The sequence below is a fragment of the Numida meleagris genome, chromosome 12, assembly GCF_002078875.1.
Source record: "Numida meleagris isolate 19003 breed g44 Domestic line chromosome 12, NumMel1.0, whole genome shotgun sequence".
Taxonomy (NCBI): domain Eukaryota; kingdom Metazoa; phylum Chordata; class Aves; order Galliformes; family Numididae; genus Numida; species Numida meleagris.
In genome coordinates this window covers 15278658-15295686 of record NC_034420.1, presented here as the reverse complement: position 1 = coordinate 15295686, position 17029 = coordinate 15278658, and the positions used below count along the sequence as shown (strand labels likewise).

The 17029-nt window shown below is 54.0% G+C and overlaps 1 protein-coding gene across 1 annotated transcript in view; it reads left to right on the top strand.

Moving 5' to 3' along the window:
- Positions 1 to 10683, top strand: part of JADE2 (jade family PHD finger 2) — a gene marked incomplete at its 5' end in the record, with an annotated part of 51826 nt that extends 41143 nt beyond the window's left edge. Inside the window, 3 exon segments of the mRNA XM_021410125.1 lie at positions 1416 to 1533; positions 5183 to 5311; positions 6892 to 10683. Of these exon segments, the coding sequence (XP_021265800.1) occupies positions 1416 to 1533; positions 5183 to 5311; positions 6892 to 7736 (1092 nt within the window). The 3' untranslated portion in view covers positions 7737 to 10683.

The following is a 17029-nucleotide window of genomic DNA, read 5'->3' as shown; positions in this document are numbered from 1 at the left end:
GGAAGAAAAAACTTTTCTCTCTTGTACAGCTGAATGCTCCCAGACTGTCCCCAGGCAGCACTGAGGCCCCTGGCTGCTCGCTGCACCCGTGTGTGAGTTCACAGCTCGCCTAACCCCACCAAAACCAGCCACGTCCTGGGGAAGCACTGCATGGCCGCAGCTGTGGTGACAGAGCTGGGCTGCCCAGCCGTGCTGCACGCTGTGGCACTGAGCTGTGGCACGGGGCTGGCACTGGAGCTGTCTGCAGCCGCATGCCCATGAGAAGCAGCTGTGGTACCACTGGTTTGCATGAGAGCTGGGGGGGTGCATCCTGCCCTTGATGGATGCCCTGCTGGTAGGGGCTCGTCCTGGTGGGGGGCTGGGGCTGGAGAAGGGAGCAGGAAGTGCATTTTGCTAGGGAAGAGGTTATTTCTTCTGCTTGGTGGTTTGCACTTAACGCTTTCCTCTTGGTTGGTAAAATGTCATGAACTAGTACGAAACAAAGTGAGATAGTGGGTACGTGAGGGGCAAACATGAGTGAGTGTGTGCAGGGGAAGATGCTGGCTGTGGGTCAGGGCAGCCACACCTGCATGTGGCTCCTGGCACGTTCTGATGTCAGCTGGGTGCCCTGCTGTATTTGTGCACTGTCAGCACCTGCTGCAGGGCAGCAGGCAGTTCTGCATGGCTCATGCAGGCAGCATGGCCGTGCTGCTGCCCCACACTGCTGGGCCTGGCTCTGCCCACCTCCGTGCCAGATGCAAAAGGAGAATTCACTGAGAGAATGGAAATAGTTCTCCGATAGCCTCACAGCATTTGGCATTTTTTGGTGCAAGTGCCTGTGTCAAGTGTGAGCAGGCCCGTGCTGTGGGCTGGGAATGTCCCTTCCTATCTGCATTACAGTACTGCTCCCACAGCATCCCGACCTCTGAGACTTACAGAATCCTTTAGAAACATTAATGGTGTCATTAGGCCTGTGAGCAATTAACAGGAAATGACAACAGCTTGTGCATCCACACTGCTCCTGCATAAGTTCTGGTGAGGTACCTGGGGTTCTCTTGGCTCTATTCCCTTTTGGTGAATATTGCTTTTTTGCACTGATGTTTATAGACAGCGCAGATTGAAGGATACGCTGCAGGTTAATCCTGGCTGCTCAGGGCAGTGCCCTGGCTCTGTTTCCCTGCACAAGGGCTGTGTTAGTTGCGCTGATTTAGTGCCCTTGAGAGCATGGGTGCAGAAGTGTGAATCCTGCTTGTGAGTTCAGCCTGTGAAGGAGAGGTTACAGACTAATTTGGGTGTTTGTGTTCAGCCTGGGTGAGGCTGGGATGAGGGGATGGGCACCGGGCATGGCGCTGTCCCTGGGCAGCAGAGCAGTGATGCAGCTCGGGGACTCGCTTCCAGCCCTGCTAAACCAGACGCTATTTCTTGTGTTTCTGTAGGTTAGAAATCTCTGTTACATGGTGACGAGACGGGAGAAAATGAAACACACCATTTGTAAACTCCAGGAGCAGATCTTCCACCTGCAGATGATACTCATCGAGAAAGATCTTTACCCAGGTCAGTACCACTTGTAGGAGCTGTTCTCGCAGCCGCTGTCAGTGCCCTCCTCTGAACCTCAGTCCCCCAGCAGAGGAAGGCAGAGCCGCCCCTGCCCTGCTGGGTGCTTCCAGCACAATTCCTGTGTTGATTCATCAAATGTTCACAGCTTTGTTCCGAAGCGTGCAGTAACACTGTACCCTGGGTGACCAGGGTGCTGGCAGTCCTTGCTGTCACAGACCCCTCCAGATCCTCACTCATGTGAATGCTGTTACGTGCTGGTGCTAAAACACAATCCCAGCACTGACGTGGAGGTGCTGCTGCAGGAGCACTTGGTTCTGTTCCGCATTTTGGAAGCAAGTCCTGAGCACGGGGCTGCTCCGCAGCATCTGCCTGGCTCAGTGCAGCAGCTCTGGGATCTGTTTGCTTCCCTCTGGTTGTGTCAGGAGTTAAGCTGTGGGTGGGATGGCTTTTACCTCCTTTAGCTCTGTGGCCTGTAGTTCTTCCTGCTCCCCATACTGGTTAGTGGGAAAGACACACGTACTTCCTGCAAAGCCTCTGGCACCTTTTCATTAAGGAATTGAAATAAAGTTGCTTTCCTGCTGTCTTTTCCTTTTTAACGAGCAGTGTCCAGCCCCGCATCCCTCCTCAATTTTTCAGTGGCAGCGCAGGACCAAGCTCTGTGGCTGCAGAACAGTTTTTCCAGAAGCGGCATCTGGAGCTTTGGCAAACGCATCCGACGCTTGTTGTGTTTGTGGCTTTGGAGTTGCATTCGAAGCCATCACATGTTTGGGGTTTCTTCAGGAACTGTCTGGGCTGAGCGTTCCTGTACAAAAGTTTCCTTTGACTGAAGTTTTGGAGGCCGAGACGTGTGCGTGTTGAGACGTGTGGGGCTTGGATCCTGTGCAGATCGCTCTGCGTGGCCGGAGCCGGGCAGCACGGGGCCTGGGCTGTGCGAGGAGGACGTGGGCTGATGGCAGGGGCAGGTCGCTGCTCCCCTGCTCAGCAGGCTTCATGGAAAGGGCTGCTTCAGGAGCACAGCCCGCTGTCACATCGGCTGCCTGGGGAAGCTGGCTGAACCCCGTTTTCCATTTGCAGCTCGGTCCTTTTCTGGGAAGGCTTTTGGCAGGGTGGGAGCTCGCCTCCTAGCACAGGGCTGAATGGAGCCGGAGCACCAGAGAGAGGGGAGAGAGCTCTGGGTGGCATTAAGTGTGTGCACTGGGGAAACCGGGGCTCCTGTGAGTGCTTGGCCTGCCTGGAGGCGAGTTATCAGAGACAGGACTGTAGTTATGGGGTGATTCATGCGGGAGATCGGTATGCAGGCTTTGTAATTGCATTTTGAAGCCTTATTTTCATGTAGCCCCAAACGCTTTGCATCTGCCCATTAGCTTTATGCTCTGAACTGGCTGAGCCAAGCTGCTGTTCACCTGCTGGGTGGCCTCCCTGGTGCTCTCTCCGTGGGTCAGTGAGCATTTTGGTGTTTATTTTCTGCTGATGGCACAGCTCCCCACTGTGGGGTAGCACATCCCACCCCTCGGACCATCATTCCTCCAACCCTATACGCTGCTCCCATCCCCAGCACCCTCATCCCACGCTGCCACCCTCATCCCACATGATGCTCTCAGTGCCCACATGTTTTGCTGGGCTTCCTCGCTTCCAGGTGACTTCAAGCTGAAGGTCCTCAGCAGCCTGCAGCACCAAACCTGTGGATACCGCTGTGTTCTGCATCGTTAGTGACTGGAAAGTGATTCAGTGGCTGAGTGAATTGGAGTCAGTGTGGAATGGTCCCTGTAGCAGTCCCTCTGCGCTGCTCCTGACCAGATTGCTCCACACACCTGCAGTTTCTCAGAGAAAGGAGGAAATCTGCATTATTTTGCCCAGACGAGGCCAGTTTTTAACTGCTTTCATTGCAGCTATAAGCAAAACCTGCTGGGGTTATCCCAGAGATGGCTTTAGCTCAGGTTGGTTTTGGAATGGCTCCCACATAAAGCTCCATTCTTGAGGGGTTTATTTTTCTCAGTGATAAATGATGATTTCAGCAGGAGATTTTTAATAAAATCAGTGAGAACTGCCCATGTAAGATGAACCCACCTCTCTCTCCCTTATTTTTATTGCGTGAAGTGGAAAGTAAATGCTGTCTGGCTTTGAAACATGGCTGCTATTTTGACAGGTCCCTCTTCAAAAAGGAACGTTCACGTTTCTCTTCAGATCCATTGCGCTGTCCAAACAAAGTTATGTTTTTATTTTGCAAGCAAAGTGAAAAATGTGTCTGTTTCTCCCGTCATTTGGCAGGAATGCAGCAAATATCCATTTTGCTTTTGCTTTCCTTTCTTGTGGTGAGCCCTGTGCTTGTGTGGGGTTCTGGACTGGCAGCCTTGGGACTGTAAATCCCCTGTGCATGCAGGTGCTGTGCAGATGCCCTCCTCTGCTCGCCCTATGCATTTCCAGCCCAGCTGGAAAAAGTGGGGCTGTTCTCTGGGCTGTCCCCATCCAACACAGCAAACTGCTGCACTTGCATTGGGAGCGGTGTCCTGTTCTTAACATCATTGCTCTGGTAGCTGCACAGCTTGTGCAGGTCCGAGCTGTTGGCCAGGCTGACAGCCTGCACGGCTCACCTCCATCAGCTGCCCAAATGCTGGTGCAAGAGCAGTGTCCTTCCCTCCCCCCCGCCTTCAAAAATCAATATGGATGTTTTAGCACAGACTCCTCTGGGCTTGAGAGAGTAACTAAAAACCTTTGGAGTATTGCGCTTGGCAATACAAGTTGTACTTTTATAGGGTATGTATTTGTCCTGTTTACCCAAGAGGAATAAATCCAGTAGAAATTCGAAACCATTTAGGAAACATTGATTTTTAGCTGAATGCCTGCATAGCTTGCAGTTACAGTCCTGGCTTTCCATAGGCGATGCTGCTCATCTTTCCTCCTCCGTTTAGCTGTGTTCAATACTCCGGTTTTATAGCTTTGTTCTTTTCCACCACTGCCTGGTATGAGTGTAAGCAGTTACCATAGCAGAAAGGTAAAATCACACCAAGGTCTGCTGTAAAATGCTGCCAGTGCCACACACTTTGCAGCTCAGTCCCTCCTGCAACCATGTCTGCAGCCAGCCTGAGGTGTGCGTAGGCACTTTCCATGATGTGCCACCGGGTTTGGAGGGTCCCTGGTCTCTTGGAGGGCTTCAGGACAGGGTTTGGGCATGTTGCTGTTCTTCTGGATGATTTCTGAATGGAATTTGGGGTTATTTCTCGTCTCTTGGAGGGTTATACAGCAGGGTTTGGGCTTGTTCCTGGTCTCTGTGAAGTTTCCAGAGCAGTTTGGTGGTGTTCCTCATCTCCTGGAAGGTTTCAGAGCAGAGTTTTTGGTTGTCTCCTCTGCTTCTCTCTGCAGCCCCAAAACCCAGTTCCAGGAGGGTGCCTTGGTGCCTGCATGAATTCTAGTGAGTCTACTGCCTTCGGTGGCACTGCTCCTGCAGCCATGCCAAGCTCGTGTCCACAGCCCAAACCTCTTTTATGCAGCTTACAGGACTCATGTTTCCTTAACTTACAGAGACATGAACCTACTTTTGGCCAAGAAGTGGCACAGCCTTCGTCCCTGCAGGGTGTGCCCCGGGGAGCTGGCTCGTCCTGGTGCCTCGTCTCACACAGAGTTTTCCTTTTTCTCTAAAAAATGCCAGAACAAACTGGGAAGAAGACAAAGGGTAAGAAAAGTGACCCGAGAAGGAAAGGAAGAGATGGTAGAAAAAATAGCCCAGAGAAGAAAGAAAAAAGGAAATCAGTCAACGAAACTGTGTTGGGACAACTGGGTAAGTCTGATTTTATGGGCGCAGAGCTTCTCGTGGGCTGGCAGCTCCCCAGAGGCTCCTGTTTTTGGGGAGCGGCGTTGAGGAGCGCGGTGCAGCCCCCAGCCCATCCCCTGTGGGATCAGCCCCAGCACGCCACGGCCACGGTGCTGCAGCAGAGACCTCACCGCGCTGGGTCCAGGGTGTAAAACAGCCTCGGGGTTGCACAGTGTGCAAGAAAAGCTGCAGTTGCACTCGGTGATAAAATCAGACTTACCCACTTCAAAGCAGGGCGGATCCCGTGCATCTTCTGCGCCGTTTTGCTTGCATGCAACTCCAGCACCATCAGTGCCATTCCAGCAGATGCTTCTCCCACCTCCTGCTCTGCTCCATCAGTTGCAACCCCACCAGAAGAGCAGGGGGAGTTTTCTGGGGCAAACTGTCATATTGAATGGGGGCTGCAGGCTTGTGGAAAGAAGCTGCCCTTCGGTCAGTCAGGAAAACCAGGCAGCAGAGAAGAGGCACGAGGTCTTGCAAAGCTTCACCAGGGTCTTGCAGTATGCTGGATTTTACAAAGAGCTGGAGGTACTGATGTGGGAGGCAACCTCGGGTTGCCCTGAGCTCATCATCCCTGTGCCGCCTGCCCAGCCCTGCAGCATCATCAGGACTGTTCCACAGAAGGACCACAGGGATTTCCTTGGTGTGACAGTCCCCAGGCTGGGCTCGCTGCAGCTCCATGCCAGCAGTTAACCCCTGGGGTGCTCACCCATGCGGAAAGGTGGCACCAGGTCATGCACTGTAGGGGGGTGATGCATTCACCGTGCCGTGAGTCACAACAGCGCTGCTCCATCCCTGTGCTGCTGCTTTGACAGGCAAGCACTCACCTTACAGCAAATGTCCGATCTCATCTTTCCCCCAGCCCTGAAGCCAGCTGTGGTGTCGGATCGATGGGTTTCTGTTGCAGGGATTGAAGCTGGTTGTGCCTGTGTGCCTTCGGCGTTGCTTCTTGGTCTGCTGATTCCGCATGTCCCAGCCCATCATGCTCGCTCTTGCTCTCAGACAGAATTATTAGGATGCTTCTCAGCTTTTTCCATTCCAGCCTGTCATCTCTGCTGCTGCTCTTCAGTTCTCACACTTCCATGTTCTCGGAGAGAGCTCCCAGACCCTCCTCCCATCTCACCCAAGCTGTGCTGCATTAAGGTTCACTGCCTGTTCAGGAGTGTGCTGGGAGCTGGGTTGGAGCAGTGCTGCGGGCAGTGGGGCAGGGGTCAGACAGGGCATGTCCCTGGGCAGGACTCTGCAGCAGCTCCTCAGGGGAGGATGCTGAGCCCTCCCTGTGCTGCTGCCTCTGCGCTGTACTGTGGCTGCAGGCTGCGTTTCAGTGCAGCAGGAAGATGCTCCACTCAGATCTGTGTGTGGTGTGACCATACAGTATCAAATTCACCATTAGTGCTGCAGCAAGCCCCCTCCTGGTTCCCCACGTTGCGCTTTGCTGTTTTGAGTCTATCCAGTGTCAGGGAGTTTTGCTGAGCGCTGCGTGTTCCTGGTCAAAGGGAAGAGCAGCTTCTGGTTCCTGAGTCAGTTTTGCCCTTTTGTTTTCCCAGGCTTGTCGACTTCCTTCCCCATCGACGGGACCTTCTTCAACAGCTGGCTGGCGCAGTCGGTGCACATCACGGCCGAGAACATGGCCATGAGCGAGTGGTCCCTGAACAACGCGCACCACGAGGACAGCACGCCCGGCCTGTCCGAGGAGCTGCTCCAGGACGAGGAGACGCTGCTCAGCTTCATGATGGACCACTCCCTGAGGTCCCCCTTCAAACAGAGCGAGGCCGCCAAGAAGGTGAAAAGCAAAACGAGAACGAACACTAAGAAAAAACTGCCCCGGAGCGGCCTGACCGCCGTCTTCAGGAGCCAGCAGGAGGGCTCGGAGCGGTGGACTAACCACGCCAGCGACCTGTCGGACGACGCTGCCAAGCCCTGCGCCCAGGAATCGCGGCCCGGCAGGTCGGAGAAAGGGGCGGCGAGGCCCGCGGACCGCAGGGGATCGGGTGAGGCCAAAAGGGCAGCGAGGAAGGGGCCCGGCCCCAAAGGCGGCGACGCACCGGCCCCGAGGGGCTGCGCTGGAGAGGAGGAGGCGGTGGTGGCGGCCAACGGCGCTCGGCCCGAGCCCAACCCCGCGGCTCAAGTGCCTGACCCCGTAGGTAGCCCAAAAACCGTCGTGCGGTTCAAATTACCAAAGGAGAGCCGAGGGACTCGGCGCTCGCAGCCCCCCAAGACCGACGGCGCCGGAGGGCCCCCCCTGCGCCGCTTCGAGGCCGAGACGGACGGCTACTTCTCCGACGCCGAGATGAGCGACTCGGACGGGGAGCCGCGGGGCGGCCGGGCGCAGCGGGGCCAGCTGGAGCCGGGGGGCGAGGAGATCGTGCGGATGAGCATCCTGGCTTCCTAACGGCGAGCGGCCGCCCTGCTCCTCCCATCACAACTGCCATGTCCGATTTCTGCCTGGTATCGCAGCGAGAGGGGGATTTTTAATCTGTATATATAGTTGGAAATTCGGCACCGTTGTCTTTCTCTTCTCTTTTTGCCTGAGATACAGCTTCAGCTTCACCGACGTAGATCGCCGTGACAGTGGTTGTCCCCTCCGGTGGCCCCCGGTCCCTGCGGGGGTGGCCGCGCAATGGGCATTATTCCAGAGGGGCACATCTCCCCCCTTGGGCTGGATCGGGGTGAGGGCAGGGGCCGGGAGCTGAGCGGGGAAACCAGCCACGGGCACGTGCATCAACGAGGGAAGAAAGTACGTGATGCTGAAATAAATAACGACAAAAGCACAACGAGCTTGGGGGGGTGGGGGGAGAGAGCGCTCGGGGTGGGAGGGAGCCCCGTTACGTTTGTGTTTGTAGAAAAACCTCGGCCGTTGCTTTTCCCCCTCTGATCGAAAACATCCGAGCTTGTCCCTGTCCCCGAGGTGGCACCTCGACCCCGGCCCCCAGAAGCGGTTGGCTCAGGTTCATGGGTTAGCGCTCAGCAAGCCGGAATGGAGGCGTGGGGAAGGACAGAGCCGGGGAGAAACCCTGGAGGAGCAATGGGGGGACCGGGAGCCGCAGCCCACGGTGCCACCTGAGCCCTCCCTGCACAGCAGCGTGCTCAGCCCCAGGCGAGATGGGCTGCACCTGGGGGGAAGGAGCGTGCTCATCCCTCTGGTTTTCCGACGAAACGCTGCAGTGGGAATGGTGAATTGATTCCTCCCCATCCTTTATCCTTTTTTTTTTATTATTATTATTATTATTATTATTTTTTATTTTAAATTCCTTAAATCCTGGTTACGAGCTGTTGACTCCTTGTGGGAGGGTGATTCACAGAAGCTGACGTTATAAATAGGACAATAATTTAATGCATAAAACGTCCCCAGTAAGCCTTAAATGTTGTTCAAAGCCCACGTTACCGACGAGTCAGGCGAATTTCCGTGTTTGCACTTAATTGCACCATTACTTCGGTTTTGGCTTCAAAGGTCACAGTGAAGTCGCGCTACGTGTTTTATTGGAGTGACCCCAGTGTGAGCTCAGGGAACAAAAAAAAAAAAAAAAGGAATTCACTGAAACTTTTGTTGTTGTTGTTTTTTAAAAAGAATAATTAAAAAAAAAAAGCTCAAAAAAAAGAAAAAAAAAAAAACTAACTAACTAACCTGGGACACTTCTGCAACTGGTTAAACCCATCACTTCAAACAGAAAACCTTACCGTTGTCCAACAGAGCAGTCAAATCTTTTTGTGGATGCCAAAGAATACGTTGACAGTCGAGCAGCACAGCCAGAAACCGGAAACTTGTCACTAGGAACAATTGGGAGTTATTTAGCAACCAAGGACTAAAGACACACTCATGCACACTGCTGCGGCGTTAGGTTCCAAGCTTGCTGAAGGGGTGCTGAGCCCGCGCCCCTCCGTTTTGATTTCCAGTGCTTTTTGCTCATTTCACTGTGAGCTTTCTTCTGAAACTCTGAGACTCCTTTAACCGACTGTCCGGGTGTTTTAGAGTAGTTCATCTTTATCAGCCTTCAGAGAGTCCTCATTAGCGGGCAGCTTGCAGCCCGGCTGACCCCAGGCGGATGGGAACCGCGGATCGGCCGAACGGGACCCGCCTCCGTTAGGTGGGAAATGGAAATCTGCTCGTTAATTAAGGCTCGGTATGTTCAGATAATGTTAAATACAGTAAATAGGACTTAGTTTATCTTATCAGGCTTGCTAGCTTTAGCTACAGTATCCTAGTATAAGAGTCATACCAATAATCAATATGCTGCCTTTTAATGAATCTTGCTTCCGTGTGCTTCACTCAGTTATGGTTAAACAAGAGCAATCCACGACTTTTCACTGTACACAGCTCCACGCATCGGCTTCTGCACTCCTCGTCTTCTCAGTACAGGAAAGCAAACGGGGGGGACCCTGCGGAACCCCAGCACGGCCGTGGTGCTTTGGCACCGGGCTGGGAGGAGCTGGGGGCTGGGGGAGGGCTGCGTGACCCCCCCCCCCCCCCAAGAACGAGGCACAAGGGCCCTATTTTTGATGACGCCGTAAAATGTATTTTGAGATGAACGGAAAGAGAATCTAAGGGTTTATTTTGTTAGAGGAAAAACAAATATATATATATAGATATATCTATCTCGTCTTCTCAGATGCCTGAACTGCAGGAATTGGACGTTTGCACTGTCAGAGCGCCCGTCGCCTCGGCCGTGGGGCAGCCCTACGGAGCAGCCCCAGCTCCCAGCTCCCAGCTCCCCGCACCCCTTCCTCCTCGGCCCCTCTCCCCGGGGCCGGCGCTGCTGGTTCCTCCGGGTCGCCCCGTTTGCTCCATCCGCACACAGCCCAGACCCACTCACTCCACGTCAGTCACAGGAAAAAAAAACGATATGAATGTCGCAGGAGGAGGAAACCCTTCTGTTTTTCTTTGTTTCAAAGAACGTGATGTGCCATTTGTTAATATAAAAAAAAAAAGAGAAATATTGAAGATATATTGAAAAGAGCAATTTTAAATTATTTTTGGCTTATGTTGCAATATTTATTTTCTTGTATTAGAAATTCCTTTGTAGAGAAAAAAAAAATGTATTTTTCATTAATGCAAAAACCTATTTCTCCTTTTTGTACATTTTCCATGTTAGTTAATCCTTAAAGCAATATAATGTTATCAAACTTGTTCTGTGTGAGACTGTATTATGCATGCTCTTTGTGTTGCCTTGGAATAGCTCTGTCTGCCGTTATTTTCATCCTGTTTAGGTACAGTGTATGCTTTAATACACATTGGGACCATGGCCCATTGCTTACGAGAGAAAAACAAAACAACAAAACGAAACCTTCGCATTCCTCAATGTGTTGGCAAATGCAGTCAATAAAGCAGTGTTTTATGTGTGCGTGCGTGTCGGCCTGCTCTGTACCCCTGAGTTGTGCGGGCCCAAGGGGTTTGCCCCCACTTTCCATCGCTGGGCATTGGGGGGAGGGGGAGATGCGGCACCTGGGGCTGTGGTTGTGGTGGAGGGGTGGGGTTGGATCGCGGATCTGAGCGCTCTTTCCAACCCGAATGATTCCAGCGCTCTGTCAAACACCGACGGGGAGGAGATGCCCCCGTGCCCGTAAACCCGCAGCGATGGATGTGGAAGTGAATCAGTTCCCCCTCTGCTTCCCAGGGCAGGATGGCAGTAGGGTGTCCCTCGCTGTGTTTGATGCCGTGCCGGTGGCACAGCGGGGCTTTCTCTCCCCCTTACAGCCACTGCTGTGCGGCTGCGTCACCGCCTCGAGGTGACAAGAGCGCCTGTAGTATTTATTCTTCCAAAGTTAATGCGTCGAGGGGAGGCATTCAGCGCTCTAAAAATAGTCCCTTGGCTTTGGATTGCCATGTAGGGCTGTGAAATGATGCGCGTGCCGTGATTGCAACGGGTGAATAATAAAAAGCTCCGAGAAAAATAAACAAACCTCCGACTTCGCACGAACCGAGGGGAACATCCGGCGTCAGCCCTGGGAGCCGCCTGCCACCCGCTGCCGTCCCACCCATCCTCCCTGTTCCTAGGGCAAAAGCCAGGATACGCGCAGGTGGCATGGGGATGGTGTTACCGCAGCCTCACCAAACCCATCGCCCACCCATGGGCTGTATCCGTGTGGGGGGCAGAGCAGATGGCAGCGGCATCCTGGGGGGGCTGGTGGCTTGGCTGGGGGGTCAGGCTGCCCTGGGTGCGTCCCAGTGCTCCATGCATGGTGGATGATCAATGAAACAGGGAGAGGAAGGCGGGTCGAAAAGCCAAATAACACATCCACAGCAAAGGACACCCGGGCCGTGCCTGGCAGGAAGTGCACGCTGTGCCAGGAGCAGGGAACCCCACTGAGGTGACCTTGGCATGGAGGAGGTGGCAGTGCCACGAGGGGCAGCGCCGAAAATCTCTGTGCAGGATTCAGCGTTTCCCCGGCTGTACGCTTCGTTGGGACGAGTGGTCTGCCCGCTTTCCCAAACTTTCCCATGAAATTCCATTCATCTGCCCACCTCGGGGTGATGCGCGGCAGGCAGGTGCTGTGCGCTGCGTTGTTCTCTTCCTGCAGATTCTGCTGTCTTTTAGCTAATATTTAAGTACTGAGGGATTCCTTATTTAACCGCCCCATCCTATCTGCGCGGTACAAATCTGCAGCTGTGACATTTCAGGGTTATTGCCTTTGCAGCATCTGTAATAACAGAAGGATGAGAAATGTCACCGTGCACATGGGATGCGCACATGGCAAACACGCACTGAGCATTTGGGATTGTTTTACATGGAGAAAAAAGATAACGGATCGTTTCCCGTGTGACGAGACCGGCAGACACAGGGAAAAAAGTCTTAGGTTGGCTCCAGGGGATGCTATCGCTTGGGTTTCCCCTGGGTTTGGCCTCGGGAGGGGGTTTTGCAATGCACTCACCCGAAGTCTGCCCCAAAGGGGAGGGATGTGGGGATGGCTCCGGTGCTGCAGATGAGGGCCCCATTTTGGGGTGCAGATGGGGTCCGGGTCCAATGAGGGCATGGGGTCCCTGGGGGCACAGATCAGGGCTGTCCCCCATCCCGCAGGACAGCACAGTGCTGCCATCTCGGTTCTGCTCTGAGTTTTGACTCATCCCAGCTCGATAAAGCAAAACTGGGGGAGGGACCCAAAACCCCACGGTGGGGGCAGCAGCAGTGCTGGGGCTGCAGGGCTGCATCAGGGACGTGCATTGTGCCTGTGTTGGGATGGACCTGACCAGAGCAATGGCATTGCCTGGAGTTGGCTTTCCATCCTGGGATGCCATCAGATTTAAAGCTAAAGGCAAACCCCAGACCTCAGCAGCCCTGACCCAGCCCTATGCTTGCGCCCTGCTCCTCTAATGACTGTCCCAGATTCCCTGCAGCCACCCAGGAGAGTGCTCTGCACCCACAGCATCAGGTGCAGCGATGGCCCCAAATTACCAAAGCCATGGTTTCCATGGATGGAAACACAGGCAGCCCGAGCCAGGGGGCTTCCAAAGAGACTGAACTGATTCTGGAAGGACCTGCCAGCACTCCGTGTGCCATGGCAGCGGGCACAGATGGAGCTGGAACAGCACAGTGACAGCCCAAGCTTGTGCTCCGTGCTGCAGCAGCGACCAACTGCTGCTCTGCAACGACTCCAAGATGGAAAATGCTCCCTGTGAATCTCCCAGTGAGGAAAGGAGCCCCCAACACACAGAGCTTGGCCCTTCAGCCTCCATCCAGACGCAGGTCCCAACCCCCAACCCCATCCCCATCCCCATCCATGTCCCCCCACACTGCTGCTTCCTAACGAATGACCACTGCAAACAAGACCAAAAATCAGCAGCTCATTTTGTGTTAGATACTGAACAGACAAAAGACGGTAACATGAGCTTAATTACAAAGTAAAAAAAACCCTCTGCCTTTGAGGATTACCACTGCCATCACTCTAGGAACGCCCCATCAGCTAAAGGGAAGAATACCTTCAGGCAGGGAACACCTGATTCAATTAAAGAAAGGATCCATTTTTGCAGGTAAAATAGGAACTCAGCCCAAGCTGGAGCGATCACCCCCCCTCTCCCAAAGAAGGGAATCAGTGGAGGTGCTGAAACAGCACAGCCCCATCCTGTCCCACACCCTCTGCTCTCCTGTCTCCCCAGACCTCAGTGCTTACAGTGTTCCCCGTTCCATCCCTCAGTGCTGCAGCCAGCGACCCACTGCCTCCTGCAGCAGGTGCTCTCCTGGCTGTGCAGCCCTTCCCATCCTGCCTGCAGCAGCTGGAGTGTTGAGCTCCTCCTTGCCAATGCCACCAACATCATTTTCCTTTGATAACTTACTGACCAGTAACACAGAATCATTTAAGACCTTCAAGATCCCCAGGCCCAACTGCAGCCCATCTCCACCACAGCCCTGTCCCCAAGTGCCACATCCCCATGGTTCTGGAACAACTCCAGGGACGGGGACTCCCCTACTCCCTGGGCAGCCTGTGTCTGTGCATCACTGCTCTTTGGAGTCCCCTAACACCCAATGTGACCGTCCCCTGGAGCAATGTGAGCCCATCACCTCCACCCTATCACTGTCACCTGGCAGCAAGAGGCCACGAAGCGCCTAGGAACAGAACTGCTCCCATCAAGTTTGACTCTCTGCTATTTGTCCTCGTAGAAAATCAAGCGCCCAGCTCGAAGGATGCTTCGTCCCTTGGAAAGAATTCCTCTTGCAGCGGCATCGTGCTGCAGACCCAAGGTCTGGAAATCATTGCAGAAAAAACCAGCTGCAGCGAGGTGACAGCTGCAAGGACTGCTGCCACCTATGGATGGAGAGCGGCGGGAGCAGCCCGGCCTGCCCGCACCCATTGGTGCTGCGGGACCTGAGCTTCCTCCCACGAGGAGCAACGCTGCAAGGAAGGCGCCGAGGGGAGCTGCTGTCCCCATGCAAACGCCCCGAGTCCAGGAAAGGACATCGACCTCTGCTGGGGGCTGGCTTGGTTCATCTTGGTTCATTAACACGGGCGACTGCAGCAGCACGGAAGCTGCAGAGGGGGCACATCCAGCGGCAACCCCAGTTTGCTGTTATCATTATTGCACAGCTCCATCCTGGCGGTGCTGCTGGCCCATGCATTTACTCTGCACACACACCCACGTGCACTGGGATGCAGGGACACTCAGGCTGTGCATTCTGCAGGTGATGCAGCCACACGCAGCCTCACACCAAGCCCCCCTTCCCCCTCAGCACTGTGTTACCTTTAGGAAAAGATACCATCCTTTCAGCCCAGGGTTAAAGACGTCCCCCTGCTTTACTCCTTTTTGCAATCTCACAGGCTTCAGCTTATTGAAAAACCTGTTTTTCTTTTATCCTGAGTCACTGTGCACGAGGAAACCATTGTTTTAAAGGTGACTCATCCGTTTGCATCACCAGCTGCCATGCCCCTCGGGAGTACACAGGATCCAGGCAGGCAGAGGTATGGCCCAGGCTGCAGGCGCTGCGCTCTGGCTCATCCCTGCCAGCCCCACGCTGTTGGCACATGTTTGCTCTTGTGGTCTTCCTTCATGAAGAAAGCATGTCTTAGTGACAGGCCGCCTGCTGCTCGAGCAGGGAAACCTGTAAGGTGGGACATGCCCCTACTGCTGAAATAGCCAGGACTACTGAGTTCCAGAAACCAGCATTCCATTGGGTAGAAAACGTCACTGCCTATTACTAAGACATACCAAACCTAGTGGAATTACTGGGGAAAGGAGGACACCGTCTGAATTATCCACTTTGTAGTGCCTTCTCTCTTATCTCCTGACATGGTTGGGGATGGGGAAACATTTCTTCTCCAAAGAGCTGTGGGGTGCAGGCACGGGCTGCCCAGGGAGTGGTGGGGACACCGTCCCTGAGCTGCTCCAGAACGTGGAGATGTGGCACTTGGGGACACGGTCAGTGGGAATGGGTTGGGGTTGGACTTGGTCATCCCAGAGGTCTTTTCCAGCCTGGGTCTGTGATTCACGCTGGTGCTTCCCGCTCCCCATTGCTTGACCACCTTCCAACAAACACCTTCCAGCAGCACCGCGTTCTACAAGAAGCTAAGCCCAAGCAAGCCCTGGGGACAGCTGCCCGGGTCACACGGGGACGGCACCGGCACCATCGCGTGGAGCTCATTTCATAATTTCATGTTTACAGAGACATAAATAGAATTCATCCAGCAGTCACACGCAGACGGATCTGTTACACATTCCTTGCTGCCGTCAGACGAACTTGCAGGACCTCGGCGAACTTCAGCTAACTGTGACGACTGCAGCTTTCTGGTTTTCCCTGGCTTCTCCCAGAATAACAGCAAACACGGCGTAAATCTTCTCCTGGTTCTCTCCCATGTTCTGCCTGACAGCGGCGAGGAGAACACAAGCAGAACTCCTGCCTTGGCAGAGGTGCCCCTCGCAGATTTCTTACCTGGGAATTCAGGCACTAACCTCTTGAGAAACGAAAGCTCCCCACAGCAGCCTGGGGGAAAAAAAACCTTTAAAAAAATCATACTGCTTTATAAACTGGAGAGACAACTCGAGGCAGAGATGGAGGAAAGGAAATGGCATTACAGAAGTAGTAACAGCAGATGGCAGGACTAGAGGAGGAGTGAAATAAAAGAAGCAGAAATCAGACCCACGCGCTCTGTGCAGACACTTTCAGGCACAGCCACGGATCTCTGCTCCTCCTCCCGTGTGCTGGGGCTGCACGGAGAGCAATGGGTGGGAGCTGGCCAACGGGACGGCTGGTTTCCTAGGAACACCCATCATCCTTCTGCCTGCTCTAACAGCATCTCAAATGCCCGTAACAAAGCGTGAGCTCTAAACAAGCCCAGTGGTGCCATTAGCTCTGTGTCCCCCCACTGTGCCTCAATATTGTGCCCACAGCAGCACCCAGAGCTCCAGCTGCTCAGCTTCTCCTCCAAGTATTTACTCGCAGTGAAATAAAAGATTTTTCTCTCCACTGCAAATGCCTTCTCGCGGATTTTTTCCTTTAGAACCTACTGAGCACTTTCATTCAATGTCCTCTGCAATTTCGTGCTAATGCGTCTCAGCAACAATGCTTCAAAAAGGTTTATTTTAAATTCCTTTTGTATGTACGTACACGTACCTATTTGCACATTGTAGATGTTTCACAGGCACCAACAGAGCAAGGAACAGAAGAGAGGTGGCACATCCCGGAGCTTTCCTTTCACAGTTCCAATGAGTTGAACCCAACCCAGGATCCTGCTCCAGGAAAGCAGTGAGGAAATGGCGTCCAGGCCCTGGGCTGGAACCAAACATCAGCTGAGCTCAAAGCCCAGCTCTGAGTGCCAGCAGCCACGAGAGAGCCCCGGATCCGGTCCAACATCCTGCAGCTCACGCTTATCTCTGGTCAGAAGCCCGGAGCCCAAAGCGATGCCCCCAGCCCTGCCCTTGGGATGCTCCACTGGGGCTCCTGCGAACCACTCTCCCCTTTTGCTCTCTGACAAGGGGCCACGTTTCAACCCAGATAATTTCTCCCTTCCTCCATCCCACAGCTGTCCCCAGCCATTAGCTGCCAGGGAGCTAATTCCCTCGACAGCTCAGCTTCCCCAGCGGGACAAGAGCTACACTGATCCCCTCCCAGACCGGCAGCTGCCACAGCACAGCCCCGCCAGCAGGACTCCAGGTCTGGGTGCTCGAGCATTGCTAAATGACGGAGAGCAAACGAGAACCGTGCGTTTCCTCTTCCCTCTAGAACACGGACAAGCAGTGTGCAGGTTCACTGAGGCATTGCT